General features: G+C 41.1%; 1 protein-coding gene across 1 annotated transcript in view; it reads right to left on the reverse strand.

The window, feature by feature from the left end:
• XYLT1 (xylosyltransferase 1) overlaps positions 1-15,770 on the reverse strand; it is an 84,681-nt gene that overhangs the window by 46,040 nt on the left and 22,871 nt on the right. The window contains exons 2-3 of the mRNA XM_029957907.1: positions 9,344-9,516; positions 8,515-8,717 (exon numbers count right to left, since the gene is read on the reverse strand). Coding sequence (XP_029813767.1) covers positions 8,515-8,717; positions 9,344-9,516 — 376 coding nt within the window. The remainder of the gene's footprint in view (positions 1-8,514; positions 8,718-9,343; positions 9,517-15,770) is intronic.

Consider the following 15,770-nt stretch of genomic DNA (forward strand, 5'->3'; position numbering starts at 1 on the left):
CTGGCCAAGAAGGCACTGTTGCAAGGTTATTTGCCAGAAATTAGTTTGGGGCAGCAAACTTTTAAACTGAGATTGACTCTGTATTTGGAAAAGTCTTGGCCCCAAACCAGTTCCTAATGTGGCAAAGAGTGCAATTATCCTGATGAAAGCTTAGGGATGCTTGTGCCTACAGCTGGTTCATCAAGTAATGCTGAATGATGGATATAATTAAACAGCGTGTGGCAGAGTGGAATGTGTGTTACAATAAACCATTTAGGGCCTCATCCCCTCCGATCAGCCTGGAACTACAGATGGATCATCACAAACACAGTCAACGGCATTCAGCACCACTATTTATATAGAGAGATTCAGAAGTATCATATCAATGCACTGTGACTAGCAGTGCTGTGCAGGACAAGCAGAAAGGAAGTATTCAACTGTAATACAGTGCAACTGTAAAAGCCAACTAGTCCCTAATTCTAGTTGGGACTGCATAGCAAAATTTAGGTCTGGAATTTCTGCACTGCCAGGTCAAAGTTTACACAGTATCTCAAGATACAAAGATTTGACTAGTTGACACTAGTCAGGACCATAAAAGAACTTTAAAAGACAAAGAACATCACACACAGAGGTGGCTCTACTCTCTTCCAAACCACCCAAGCTCTGCAGCACTGACAGTGCCCACAGACGCTGCTTTTGGTTGACAGAGATGTGAGAGCTGAGCTGGGCCTCCTCTGGAGCACTTGCAGATCGATGAAGGGGTTTGTTCCCCACAGAAGAGAACAAAGACTAAGAAGCCTCTTAAGCAACTCCCATGTAAGGGAGTGCATTGGAAGATCTCAGTGCTTCCCACCTGCAACCATCTTCCTTCACCCCAAAGCTCCTGAGCCTGGGGACTGGAGCATCAGCACGTGGTGTGGTCTTAGGGACTTCACTGAGTGACAGCAGCAGACAGAACAACACTGGATGCTTCTGTCCAAATAAATACAGTATTTCCCATCAGTGCTCCCCATAAATCCCAGGGAGTGAGGCAGCTGGTGGCCAGCTGGCTCTTACCTTGCACTATAATTCTGGGGAAAAAGGAGTTTCCACTGGATCAAAGTAAAGGAAGAGGCAGGTGGGACTGTACACTTGTGCCACCCACCCTTGCTCTCTAAAGTAGCTTTAATTCCATTCCAAAGTATTTCATTCAAATCATCCATTCAGCTCATTCACATGCAGTATTACTGAATAACAAAATGTCAAAGTGCATAATTTAATATCAGGACAAGATCTGAATTTATGTATCAATTGGCTGAAAAATCTTAAACAGCAAATACCATTCAACACTTACATTTTTAGCCCTCTTTTCAAGGGGAAGAATTCATCTATCCATCTCTCCCTCTCTTCTCTATTTCAATATCACTACTAGGAGACTCAATCAGAACAACATTTTGGCTCACCCTTTAATGGCCTTTTGGTTTGCAATTATTTAAGAGTGACTTGGAAAAGGTATAATAGCACATGTTGTGTTATCTTCACTTTGAACTGCCACCAGATATTATTTTGCAGCTGTTTTATTTTAAGTGGTATCTGAAATCTAAACAAAAAAGTGTCTTAATGGCAATTTCAGCAGATTTTTAATTTCCTTATAGAATTCAGAGAGACCACGAAGGGAGAGCATGTTTAAAATGGAATGTTATAATAGGAATGTCTCCCTCTTTCAAGCAGTTTTAGCTTTTGGAATTTGATAATGATTTTACTGAACTTTCGGAAAAAAACCCCAAACAACCAAACAACAAAAAAACCCCAAACCAAGTTAAAGAGAGATTAAAGGTTCTCACAAAACCCAGGTAAACACCACATGGACACCTGTCTCTCTGCAGCTGCTGTTATCCACTTCACACTTAATCCAGAGTAAAAGCCACTTGAAGCAAAGTTGTGGGAGAGTGCACAAGAGAGAAGGGTCACACCTGAGATTTCTCTAGTGATCAACATCCCACTACACACTCAGACCCCACTGGAGCTTCTCTCCCAGGAATGCAGTGAGCAACTGAGTATCATGAATTTTGCTAAGCATGGATTTAAAGTACAAGAGCCATTCTGCACAAAGGACTTGGTTACCCCACACTTTTTGTCCACAAAGACAAGTTGTAAATGAAAAAACAGGTTTCATAAATAGCTCTGGAGCTGTGAAGAAGAAATAGCTGAGCTGGCAGATCCCTCATACTGCTCAATGCTTTCCTCAGCCCCAACACATTGGCTACCCTTACAAAAACACTATTCCAGATACTATTCTAGCATCCTGAAGACAAAAGATGCAACTGTTGCCTAGGAACCAATGGTGCACATTATCACAACATTTGTGCTCTTATAGTTTACAGATCAGGCTGAATGGTATCCAGTGAAGACTCACATTTAACTCTCTTTTAGCAGACAGACTTTTCTCTCAGTCATAAATAAGTAAAAAATAAATTGTGCCCAGAAAGCAAATGGCAAACAGATGAAAACCCTTTGGCTCTTTGCTGGAGAACCTCCCTGTGAGCAGCCCCAGAGCCAAGCCAGAAGAGAAGTGGGTACCAGCCTGGCAGCCCAGCAGTGCTCGGGGGCTGCAGCGCCCACCAAACTGCAGAGCTTGGCATCTGGGGCTTCCTTCTGTCAGGCAGTCCCCACAGCGGCCTGAGACACTGGCTCAGATGCTTCAGTTCACATACCAAGAGATAAAAGGCTCAATGTTTAGCACTGTAATCAACAAGGTGACATGCTGCCAAGTACAGGGGCTCTTCGAGTAAAAATCCTATGCTAAAAATGTGCCTTATTGATGCATCTTTAATTTCCCACACTGTAAAGGTGTCTGGATACCCAAACCAGTCTCCAGTTTGGGGTGCATTTATTCCTGTTGCCAGACTGAGGCTGCTATGCAGCACATCTCAGAAGTACTAAATATCCAAAGAAGTTACAAAGAGCTGCAGATGTGACAATTCTCCAAAAGCAAAAGCTGCTTTACATCCTTAAATCCAGGAGAGGCAGAAGGAGTAACCTCAGCTGCCGTGGCTGCACAGAGAAAGGGTGTGTCTCCCACCACTAACATTTGCCAGCTTGAAGAAAACATTATGTTAACAGCAGATGTAAATAAAATTTTTAAGCCACAATAATTTCAACATTTCACCCCACCCATTTGTGACCATGCACAAAACCACAGCCTTGCCAACCACTGACAATTCATCAGTAAAACAGAGAAATGGAATAGCAAACTAAAAAGATAACCTTCAAAATATATATAAATCTCAAGCAAATGTGCTGAAAAAAGGAAGAAAGGAGAAAAGGTTATTTGAGCGATTAAAGAAAGAAGCAAATCTGAAATTCTCAGAGAATGCAGATTCTAGAAAAACACCAATAAAGTTCCTTTTTGGACAGGAAAAAAGATTCCCTGTGAAGCATTAGGAGTGGATTGACATCTGGATTGCCAGATAAAGATATTCTGAGCAAACAAAACCACATACAGCGTCAGTGACAACACTGAGATAAAAACCTCAGGCACTGGCATCTTAACAGATGTTGTACTGCAAAAGCTACCTGTGCTGCACTCCCATCTAGATGTACAGATATGATTTAGCAGTGCTTCAGCTCAGGATAACATTTGAAAGGGTACTTTAAAGAACACTGCACTATTTGCCTACTGCCTGGTACATTATTCTAGTGACAAGGCCTGCATTTCAGATCAGCATTGCAACATGTGGCTTCACATGGGGTGTAAGGTCAAATTCAGCCCTGAAAACAGTATCCTTTACCCAGGCTTTCATGTCCAGCAACAGCTTATACAATGCCAGGAAGGAAATATCTGTGGAGGACAGCTCTGAAGTCTGAGTCTTAGTGAGACGCAGAATTGTTAAATTAAATCAAGTCAAATTAAGACAGAGACAGAGAGGAACTGCCTTTCTAGCCAATGTTTTGGGTGATCCTATTTGCCATTAAACAGCTTTCATCAGCTCTGCTGTCTTTGGGATTTCTAAATTCATAGCCATCAAGAGGGCACAACCGCGTCTCAGACATTTCTCACAAAGCTAGAGAGATGTATGTGAAAGCCAAGTGTTTTGTTTCAGTTCTAGGAAGAAATTTTCCTGCATTTCCAATATTGCATTTCGAGCCTACACACTGCAAAAGTTGAGAAGTTTTGCAAAAGCAGTCGGACAGCTTGAGTCTGGCATCAAAGGGCACCCCTCAAGTTTCAAAGGAGCACCTAAATCTTTAGATGAACATTGCTGTTAGCATTAACAATGTTACCTTGACCCTCAGAGGACTACATATTGAAGGAAGAGCAAATCTGTCAATAGTTCTCTGCTAGCTCATTTTTCTTAATTTCTGAGTGTGATTCTAACTGACAAAGATGATCTCCATAAATTACACCAAATTGGCACCTGTTTAAAGGACCAGTCCCAGTCAGGTCATCCCATTTACTTCCCAAAGTCTGTAGTACCTCAGGTGCTATTTGTATTATGACACCCATTTCATTGAAGTGCCAGACCAAAACCTCTATTAAAGGTGTCTCACTCAAATGAGTCTTCACAATACAGGCTTTTGGAAAAGTAGGGCTACACAACTTCATCACAAGAAAGCATCAAGCAGCAAAACACAAGTAGTTTCACTGGGTTTATTTTAAGTTCTGTTGTTATACCTGATTGCTCATAATTGAAAATGTAGTCGCATCTGCATTTCTGGCTCCACCAATAAGACACTTTATTTTCTTACTATTCTGAAGCACTCCCCAAGCTTCTGCTAATAATTTTGCTTGACCTTTATTAAAGACCAAGCATTAGCTGGCAATTAGATTTGGTGATCCCTTTGGTGATTGAGGTTCAGTGATTTACTGTAAATTATAAATAGTTCAAATGTTTCATTACGTTTATTCTTTATACAAGCTCTGTGGCCAGGTAAGCGCTGACATGACATTCACTGTTAAATGATCTCATTAAACTTCTTAATTTAAGTGGTGCAACACTTCCCCTGCCACATTATCCAAGGACTCCTGCAATGCACATTAAACATTCAGCATGAATAGATGCTCTACTATAGTTCACCTTGTTGGGAGTGAAATTTCAGTCCCTGAACATAAGGTTGACTACTTTATGCTCTTTGTCAGAGACAATAAATAATGCAAATAGATACCCATGTAAAGTAAGAGGTTAAAGACATCAATAGCTTTCCCACAGGGTTTTGAAAGAGGCTGTCAAAAGAAAAGACTTTAAATAAATAAAAAATACCACTAAAATTTAAAAAGTTAAGGAAAACAAAGGAAGGTGCTGGTTTCTTTCATTTCTTTATGAATTCAATGACTGTGAGAGATACTTCTTGAGAACTCTGGAAGCATGTGCTCTTTTTTATTCACAAGCCCAGGGCTAAAGGAAGGGCAGTTGCACAACCTCCCACCTCAGAGTTTCATGTGGAGGTTTGTCTTTAGCCATTTCATCTGTCCTTTTCCTGCTTAGAACGTTTAACAGAGCTGAATGGAGTCAAGGCTGGATAATTCACCACATTATTTCACTTAGGCCAATAAATAACATATTGCTTTATGGCTAAAAGGAAACACAGAACTTTTGTTGAAGGCACCTTCACATCCAGACTATTGGCTAGTGATTTCTACTGCAGTAACAAGGAGAGACTCATGGATTAGGACCTCCTTTGTGCCAGGTGCTGTACCTACAGACTCCACAAACGAAGCATTCAGGCGTGAGGAAGAATAATAGGGGTATATGAATTTTCCTGGCCTGCATAGGTTTTATTTTACACATTTTTAATTGTTTCCTTCACAAAATGAATAGTTCTAATATTTTTTCCCCCGTGCCTTTAAATAGTATGATCCTTAACATCTGCTTCTGGACATCTCTTCCAAAGTATGAAGGGCTCCTAGCAATTCTGCTGCAGCCCATGAACATACCAGACTGCTCCCTGGACAGATTTAGGCTTCATCATATAGTATTAACCCCACATACTGAATATGTTTTTCTGACTTAGAAGGCTGGATTAGCTTTTATTATCAGAAGAGAAGTAGTAAAGGTTTCAGTGTTACAGATGGCATGGCAGATGGGAAGTGAAAGCTTAATATGAAGCAGCTCTGGATAAAAACTATTAATCCACAAAATTCATATGTTGTTATGCAGGGAAGCCTAGCAAAACCCACTGCAATATGACTAACCAGTGAGAGAAGCGTAAACTGCCCGTAGCCCATTATCTGACAAATCATGGCATGAAGTCTGAAAGAAGAGGAAAAAACCCCTCAAACACCCTATTTACTATTTCCTGGAAAAACAACCAGCTCTCTTTGGGGTATGCAAGGAGTAATGCCTTTCTAAAGATTATAAAGAATATTAATTTATAGCTCTTCCACTATGAAAATGAAATGGACTCATATATGTATTTGATAACATTTTCCAGGGTTTATAGCTGTAATACTCCATATTAAAAAATTTCTAACAATACTTATAAGTCACTGTCATTGAAGTTGCAGCGCTAAAAAAGGCTTCTTACTTTTTGTTGAAGTGCATCATGGTGTGAAGGGAAAGCACATTTCCTTCAGTTCTGGTAACAGAATACTCTGACAGAAAGAAAAGGGAGCACTTCAGATGCTGCCTGGCTGGTGAGAGCCAACCACACATCTCTGAGAGCAGCTGCAATGGAGAACCACGACCTTCGAGAATTCCCTCTCTGAAGAAACGAGTGCCTGGAATTTCTCCAGCTGAATGGGACTTGTTCAGAGCTTGAATGACTGCAAGATGCCACGGCATTATTACAAAGAATCCATTAACACTGAACTGGCTACAGTCTACTCAACAAATCCTGGGATTGTTTATGGCCATGTCTGTGAGCGGCTGACCCCATCTGGCCCTGTGGTTTGAACTAAGAACAGTTCAGACTGCCACAGGTCATGGCCCCAGCATTACACACAATGGATAGAGTGGACTCAACACCACAGGATAACTGGACACATCTGCTGGAACTAGTCTAGTACTACACCAGACCTTCAGCAATTTTCTCTTACAATTTATCTTCATTCAAAGTGCCATCAGCTCATCTTTTAGCATCAACACAGCATTCCTCACCAGGGAAGTGACTGATAGGGAATAACAAGCTAGCTTTTCCCAAAACTCAGGAGGTAGACAGAGAACTACATACTCTCCCTTACAAGCAAGGATAATATGTCAAAACTTTTAAGTCTCTTTCTGCTGGACACCAGAAGTGTTTAACTCTGATGCAATGTGAAATACTGTGATTTCTTAATTCAAATCTCCATGTTCCAATATCAATGCAATCTCAGTGACTCGTGCTCTTCCCTAATTTTTCTCCCCCAAATGCACTGCATTTCTCTGACAGTGCTTAGAAATAGGCACCAGCAATAAAGCCTTTTGTCAGTCCTCACAGAGTCCTTCCTAAGGCCTCATGTTTACTTCCATTTTTCACCTCAGTGGTGAGATTTCTGTCCAAGTAGCAGCTTCAGGAAGGGACTCATACTTTGAGGGAGACCTTGGAGAAACCTAATCAGTGGAAGCATCTTTTATGTTTCTTTTCTAGGAATATTAGAACCATGTTACATCATCACTCATCAGAAAATCGTCCAAGAAAGTTACTTCCCCTTTCATTGATTTATTTCAACATAAAGGGAAAGAGAAGCCATAAGGAGAATTTCCTGTTTCCTTCTTCTTAATAACTCTTACAGCCTAAATCAAACAGTTTAAGGACACTTGGGGGTTTTTTTGGGGTGGGTATTTTTTTGATTTTTTGTTTTGGTTGTTTTTTTTTTCGTTTGGTTTGGGGTATTTTTATGGACTATCTACTTTTGCACAATGTTGTAAACTTATGGAATGAAGCTGTGAGACCTGGGTGATGTAAATCCAGAAAGAATATAAATTTCACTCAAAATCACGAGCCTTATCATGTGGTTGTGTGGAAGTTCTCTGCCTGGTGCCATCTGAATAAAGATATTCAGGCAACGCTTGGTGCTGAAGATATAATTGACTCCTAGCTAGTTATTTTTCACTTCTACAACCCTTATCCTCCACAGAAAAAGTACTAAAAAAAAGGAGAGGAGAACATTACCTTCACTGAATCTGCATTCATACCTTTAACACTTGCTGAGACATCAAATCAAACTGTTAATCAGAGCCCTGGCAGGGAGGAATCTCTCCACGCCTGGGGTTCATTTGCTGAGCCCCAGCACTTCCTGCCACTTTACTCATCCTCTGTTGCCTCTTTTGCTGGAACTATTGACTAACTAGAGCAGCCCCTCAGTGAAAGTGGAGGTCCAGTGCTGCTACCCTGCTCCAGCTGCAGTCCCTCCCAAGGAAGTGGAAGACACACAGGGTACAGTAAGGTGATTGTCTCCTTGGCCTAAGTGTGGCTCTCAGACACCTGCTTCACCAAGGGGAGTCTTCTGCTATAAAACAAAAGAAACTGCCCCTCTGACTGTGCTTCTTGCAGCACAGCCTGGACATGTCATCCCTTATATCCATACTTATTTCCTTCAGGAACAAAACATACACATTCTTAAAATGCTTGTTGTACCTGATTGGGTAGTCGGCAGCACTGAGGTTAATGAAGAAATCCCATGGCCAGTCATTCATCTCCATTAAGTCCCTCATGGTCTGCAGGTAGGTGGACAGAAGACTTGCTCCTCCCCAGATAGTTGCCATTCTCCAAGAAGTGACTCTCACATTTGGGTACTGGCTGGCAAACTGGAGCACTTGACGATGCAAGTAATTGGATCGCTTTACAGGAGAAAAAAGTAATACATTCAAGTTATTCTGTCCAAAATTTTCTCTCCCTGTATTCACTAACCACCAACCCTACCTCCTGACTCACCGAGTGCTGCCATTGCTTTGCCCTCACTTACTATAGTACAAAACCTTGTTTTGCTAAATGCTTATTTGCTAAATGTACAGAGAACCCTGTTTAATTCATTTTATTACAACTACAGTAATCACTAATCAGTGTGATTAGCTCATCATTTGTCATTGTAGATCCCAAAGGGCTTTCATAAAGGAGGTGAATGTTACCACCTCCCTTTTATAGTGTGTGACTTGCCTAAGGCACCTCAGGCTATCACCTCAGTCTGCATCAACTTATTGGTTGCTGCTAACTAAATGTACAACAGACAGACATGGAGAGATACTCATTGACACAGAAGGAGAAATGAAGGCTCTTACATAAAGAAGATACCAAGAAAGAAAAATAAGAAAAAAAAAAAAAAGAGGCTCCGAACATGTAACAGATGAAGAGACAAAAAGTGACGTGCACTTTATGCAGCAGAGGTAAAGAGAAGATGAAGAAGATGACAAAGATGGGTAAACTGACAGATGGTGAGACAGGCAATTTATAACCAGTGATATATTACCTTGTCAACATGAATGTAATAAAAATGGTCTTTATGGTAAATAGCCTTAAACATGCGCTGGAGCTGCCGAGAAGCTCTGCCATGAACAACCAAGACAAATGCGATCCTGACTGGGTTGGCTGGCATGTATTCTACGGAGTCGTCATCCCACTGTACATTGTTGTTGGCTTTTCCTGTTCAAAAACAAAACACAGGACATCTCTGAGCGTATCCACACGGCAGGGGTGCAGTGAGCAGTACACATTCCACCTCGGTTCTCTCTTCAAAAGCAGTTTCTATGGCAGAGCAAGAACTCACAAGGGGTGCCAGCCTGCGCCCCATCAAGATCATACCCCTCTCCTCTGTCCCCATACAGGGCCATCACCCCTTGGGGACAGCCATGCCAGCCTTCCCCATGCAGCCCTGCCTGTGTGCCTCATCCTGAACAAGGCTGCATGAACATGGGTAAGTACCCAGGTGTTTATGAGTTGGACAAAGCTCTACCTGAGTACGCACATTTGTACCTTCAAAGGAGTCACCTCAAAGTTTCTAAGCACTCTTCAAAATATTCAAACAATGTCAAGGCCAACATTACCCTAGAGTGAAACCCCCTTTTTGGCCAAAGCTGCTTGTTCCTCTGATCAGCACAGCTCTGCTGAGAAGCTGGTGAAACTCTGCTACTTAACAGCTGCTGAGGATTATTGACTGATAGCATTTACTCGTAACAGCAGATGTATCCTGGAACATATAAATGGCAACATGCATATTTTCACGTCTTCATGTAGGAGAGGGGCTCTTACAATCCTATTTAAAATTTATGTTCATTTTTTATTTTCATGGAGTAATTTCTGGTCCTTATTTTATAAAGTAAGTGCCAGAGTGCAAGGTTCAGACAGGATATACTGATAAACTGGAGAACTGGAGGGACATTTTCAATAAAGAATTTAAAGTGCTTTGTTTTTGGTTTTATGTAACTGCTCTTCAACTCAAAAACCTGAACTTAGTGTAAGAAAATTGTAATTTTATATGAAAACTGGCATTCATTCTTCAGTTAAACAACGTCAAGTGCTCTGACCTTGTAAGGACCTTTTTCAACAAAAATGCTTTAGACAGAATCTGAAATTTTGAATATTAGCAGAAAAAGGAAGCAAAGTACCTCAAAGCTAAAAAAAAAAAATTCCTCCTGCCCCAATTTTCCTCTTGCATATTTTAACATTATTCTTTTTTAAGTGAAAGGGATATCATTGTCTCAAATGTTCCTTAGTGTGTGTCACCCCTGCCGAAGGTACAATTTTTCAAAGCCCTAAGATCTGAGTTGTTACCCAGTTTCTGCACTTAGTGCCTTTTGTGATGCCCCCTTCTCCTCCCACCTCCACATACACCCCATCTGAAGACTCCTTTTGCAGACACGATAAGCTTGCACTGTGTTACAGGACAAACTTGAGGCTGCACTTGGGCACAGTTATCAGACAGCAGGAGCACAGCCACAAACTCCACTGCACCTTCCAAAACATCTACAGCTATTAAAAACACATGCTTATGTCTGTGAGATTTGATATAAGGAACAAGAAAGGCATTTGCCAAGTGTGAAGTGAGAGTAGGAGAGAGGGAAAACACTTTTCCACAGGTTTTTGAAACTGGAAGCATATGTTGATCAAAGTAAGCAATACCAAAAGCATTCTTTTTTGTTTGTTTTCTTTGTTTTCAAAAGTATTAGTTACAAAACGAAGTCTGAACACACAAAAAAGACCTTTGCCTGATCCCTCCTGTGTATCTTCTCCTTGTTCAAAGGAATAGCATAAACTCAGAAAAAACAGACCAACTGGCAGTTTGCAGAGCACCGTTTCAGGTGACGAAACAATGTGATCCCCTTAATTGTAATGAAATGCCCTTGAGTAATTGAAACACTTCTTTTAGACAACCACGAGACAGATCCTGCTGCAATGGGAGCAGCACATTCCGGAAAGGAATGGTTTCAACATCTCCCATAACTCTCCCTTCAAGTTCCTTCCTCCTCAGCAGTGTTCCCCTACAACACTTGCTTTAAGTTAGAATCTGTTCTTTCCACCTTGGAGGTCCAAGAAACTGTACAGGTAAGTAAGAGGTACAGCAAAGAGAATCAGGCTCTTCTCTGGACTATGTAAGAGGCTAAAAGGCAGCTGGGTCCCTATCCAGGAACATACACACAGATCCTGAACACTAAAGAGCCTACAAGGTCCCAGAGGCTCACTGCCCCATGCAGCAGACTGTTACTGCCCACAGTCCTGCACAGAATACCAGTCTGCAGTACCATTGCTCATAAATTAATGTAACTTTATTGCCCCCAGTTCTATTCAGACTAGCCACTTCTAGCCCCATGAGTCACTCAGCTTCAAATGGGACACAAACAACTTACATGGGATTTCTTTAAAAAACCCTCCACCACCAGTTCAGTAAGAATCAGATGAACATTAAAAAATTAAAAATAAAGCTTAAATGTAATTCCTTCTATAATTTTCATTTTGTGTATTATGGTCATTAGCCTTTGCCCAGGATTTCTGCACGGTGACAGGGACAAAAAGGGACTCGGAGAGAAAGAAAATGTGCTTGCAAGGAGAACTGACAGGGTAATTGCAATTGCTAAAACAAGCCATTTTTCTTTTAAACTGCTTTGATTTCAAGCTGATGATGTCCCATCAATGGACTCAAATATTTTTAGTGGTTTTCATTACATTTTTGGATACCTCTCTTCTGAAATCAGTGGCTTTCTGCAATGATACATAGAAGGTGAGGGGAATTTAAAATAGCTATATTGTAGGTCTTTTATTTTAAACTAACTTTCCTTCAATACCCACACTATCATTTATCTAGCAATTACTGAGAATAAAATCCTCCCGAATTTTCACCTGAAATGCCACCTCACTTCAATGGGTTTCTCTAATAAATTCCTGCAGTGACTTATTTTGCTGTCTGCTGTTTTCCTCCTCTTCTTCCATGCGCTCCTTTCTTCTTTCTCTTTTAGGTTTAAGTTTTTATACTTTCATTTGCGACCCGCATACTATTATGACTTCTTTAATCTAATCCTTTTCTTGGCTGCCTGGAATTTCAAAAGGTAAGAATGTTATACTTTTTCCATCTGTCAGACTATCTGCTACTTTGCTTTATACTGTCACTCCCCTAGTTTTAGTTTGTGGCTGCTTAGAACCCTTTATTTTTCAGACTGCTTCACTGACAAAGAACCAGCCTGGTTTGCAAATAAGATGAAATTGGAAGGAAACATTCAATTGAGTACCTGCTTACTAAAAAATACAGTAGGACTTCAGAGCTATATGGGCAATGTTAAGACCTGAATAGCTCCATCCACTTCATTTTATAAAACCTGTGCATACCAGAGAATTCATGGGCAGCTCCTTGCCTGCAGCACTCCCTCCTCCCAGCCTTCACAACACTTGTCACCTCTCCACACGCCATCGTCTGCCTTTCCAAGAAAAATGAGTCAAGCCAACCCAAGAGAATTCCCACCTTCTCCTCTTGCACAGGTCACCTGGGTAGTCTCAGTGGGACTGGAGCTGCACTCCATCTCACCTAGAAAGTTTCTCTGAGCGTGGGTGTTGCCTTTGAGTGAAGTTTCCTATGCCTTTAGGGAATTCCCTTTTTCCAGGATAACTTATGCAGATTGGTGTTTTATAAATCATAATAAAAAGCCCACAATTTAATAAAAAGTAAAACAAAAACTGTGAAGGATATGATTGCTACCGTTCCATCTTGAGAGCACAGCTCTACCCTCAAAATAGCTTTGCACAAATGAGTGAGTGGGGAGAGTGAACGGAGCATCCTCCTTATGGCCATCTGGCACAGTAGCTCTGGCCTGGAAGCCTGTTGCCTTAAACTTCCTCAAAGTTTTCCATTTCATTAAACAATGGAAAAGGTGGATAGAAGAGCGACTTCTCATGCTGCCTTGCTTCAGAGCAACTGCCACATGGAGCCTCAACAGAAGGGGCAGTGCTCACCTAGCTCACAACAAACATTTTCTAGCCCTTGTATCAAAGTGTATTTACTGTGCTATCCTACACTGAACACAAACATGGTACTCTGATCTGTGACCAAATGTGTTTCACAAATTTACTGAGAAAAGAGAAAGCTGCCTTTTAGCTTCCTGTTCAAAGCCTGAAAGGACTGGCATAAATGTGTGTTAGCAGGAAAATCCGTACCTGGTTTTGTAGATAACACGAGAACCTCAGCTCCAGTGCAATTTCAACCTGCACTTTCTAAAGCCCAGAGAAATCAATACTCATAATTAAGAGTTTAATCTTCATGTATTGCAGTATTACTAAATGCCAGAATAATGAAGATGGTGCAATCATTTTCATATTTATTGTGATGCCACATTATGTTCAATCATCCACCAATATAACTCAGAGCCAACCTGCTAATCTCTTACTTCTACTGCTAATTAATGAGATTAGACTTCTCCAACAGAACAAAGCAATCTTTTAATCAATTTTGTGAGCCATATTATGTTTTGTAAATCAATCCATCAAAATCTGTTCTCAGTTTGGTATTGTCCTGGTTGTTCAACAGGACACCCCTGCACAGACACACCTGGGTGCTGCTCACTTCATCTTAACACAGCTGTGTGTGTATACTGTGCCTTGATCCATGAATCAATGGATAGAGGACATCAGAAGAGTTATTGCTGTGTAGTTCAGCCCACTATTTACTGCTATTACATCCATAAATGCAATCAGAAGCCCTGTCATTATAGCAGGAGTATGAGCCATAATCACTCCAAAGAGGCAGAGCTCTGCAGTCCCTACTCAAACTCACAGGAGCAGCCTCATTCCCTTCAGTGGGACCATTTCTGCAACAGCCAGATGAGTGGTAGTTGCTGAACTCAGATTTCCACTATAAACTCCTTTTCAATTGCTCACAACTCATAACAACACAGCAGGTTGAAAATTTCCAGGCTTGGCTTTCATCTGAAAATGTTTTCCATTTTGGTTAGAGCAAAACCAGTTTTGCCTTGTTTGAATGGTGACAAAACAAAACACAACAAAAAAGACAAGGCAATGTTTTCACTTAGAAAACACAATTTTTTTATCAGACCTAGTAATAGAAGTAGTTGGAGTTATATAAAAACTATAAAAAATGTCACTGAGCAATTTACCAGTGAGCCATCAGAATGTGATGAGAAGTCTTTGTCTGAAGGCTTGATAACAGCAACATTCATCTGTCCTGAGCCAGAACTCTTGCTGGAGTTAAGGCCCAGTGACCCATTACAGCAAGTGCATCACTTACCATCAGGCTGGAGAGGGAATGTTCTCTCTTGCTGCAGTGCCCTCCAGTGAGGACACCTTACACAGGCAAGGTAACCTCTGTAGCACAGCGTGTGTTAATCACACTTAGATGAAAAAGCAATTTTTCCTAAGTCAGAACCTAGAAAACTATCTCTAGCAACATTAGCGCCAACTTTGGGATGCCAGTTTTCACCTCCAGCCTAAGAAACGATTCATTTGTTTCCATGGTGGCCCTTGTGGAGATCTTCAGTGGAAAAAAGAATTTTAGGTGAACACTGATTTGATTTTATAATTAGAACCATTACCTATAAGCTAAATGCCCACTGGTCTATTCTCTGTGTAGAAGACCCCTACCACAAAGCGGGCTGACTGTAATTCTGGGGAATCTGTACATACTGACAACCAACAGGCCACAGAGGGCTCTGTGCACCACAGACACGTCCTGGTCACTGCAGGGCCATCACCTGCTTTCTTGAGCTGCCAAGGAGCAGCATAACCATGAGCATCTCAGGGAATCAGCTCCACCTCAGGGAATCAGCTCCTCGTGTGCCAGCTGAACCCAGCACATCCACCACCGCTGTCAATGAGGGGCTCTTTGCTTTAGCAAAACAAACCAAGTTCCTGATGAAGATAATTAACATGACTGGTCATATGTGTGGCTTCTCCTGCTGGGTTTTAACTTGTTTAGCAAAGTTGAAGAGGTGAAATCAGCTGAGATGATCTTCTGTACAACTGTCCCCAGGGCATGGGGATTTGAGAGGGATGTTTATGATTTACAGAATGACATGTTGCTAGTTATGTTCTGTAGATTTCCTTAAAACTGCTGTTACCCATACTTTTTATCTGTGTGTTACTGTTGAGAACTTTGGAAAAAAAATCTGAAATCATGCTGCTATTGAAGAGTAGATATTCAATTTTTTTGCAGTTGTGTTTTATCTCAACAACCCCATTCTACTGTTTTTCATCCTCAGACTCTACCATGAATTATAGAAGCAATTTATGATCCCCTGTAAGTTCATATGATCAAGTAACCCATAAGCAAAAATCAATGCAAGGCAGGCGGGAAGCAGCGAGACATAATTTACAAGAACTCAGTGGCTAGTGCATTTAACATTAAAGAGACAGATTTCAGTAATGTTCTTTCCATGCTGAGAAGAAGGCCTTTCTTGGAA

This window comes from Manacus vitellinus, unplaced genomic scaffold, assembly GCF_001715985.3.
Source record: "Manacus vitellinus isolate BGI_N305 unplaced genomic scaffold, ASM171598v3 scaffold_12_pilon, whole genome shotgun sequence".
Lineage (NCBI taxonomy): Eukaryota > Metazoa > Chordata > Aves > Passeriformes > Pipridae > Manacus > Manacus vitellinus.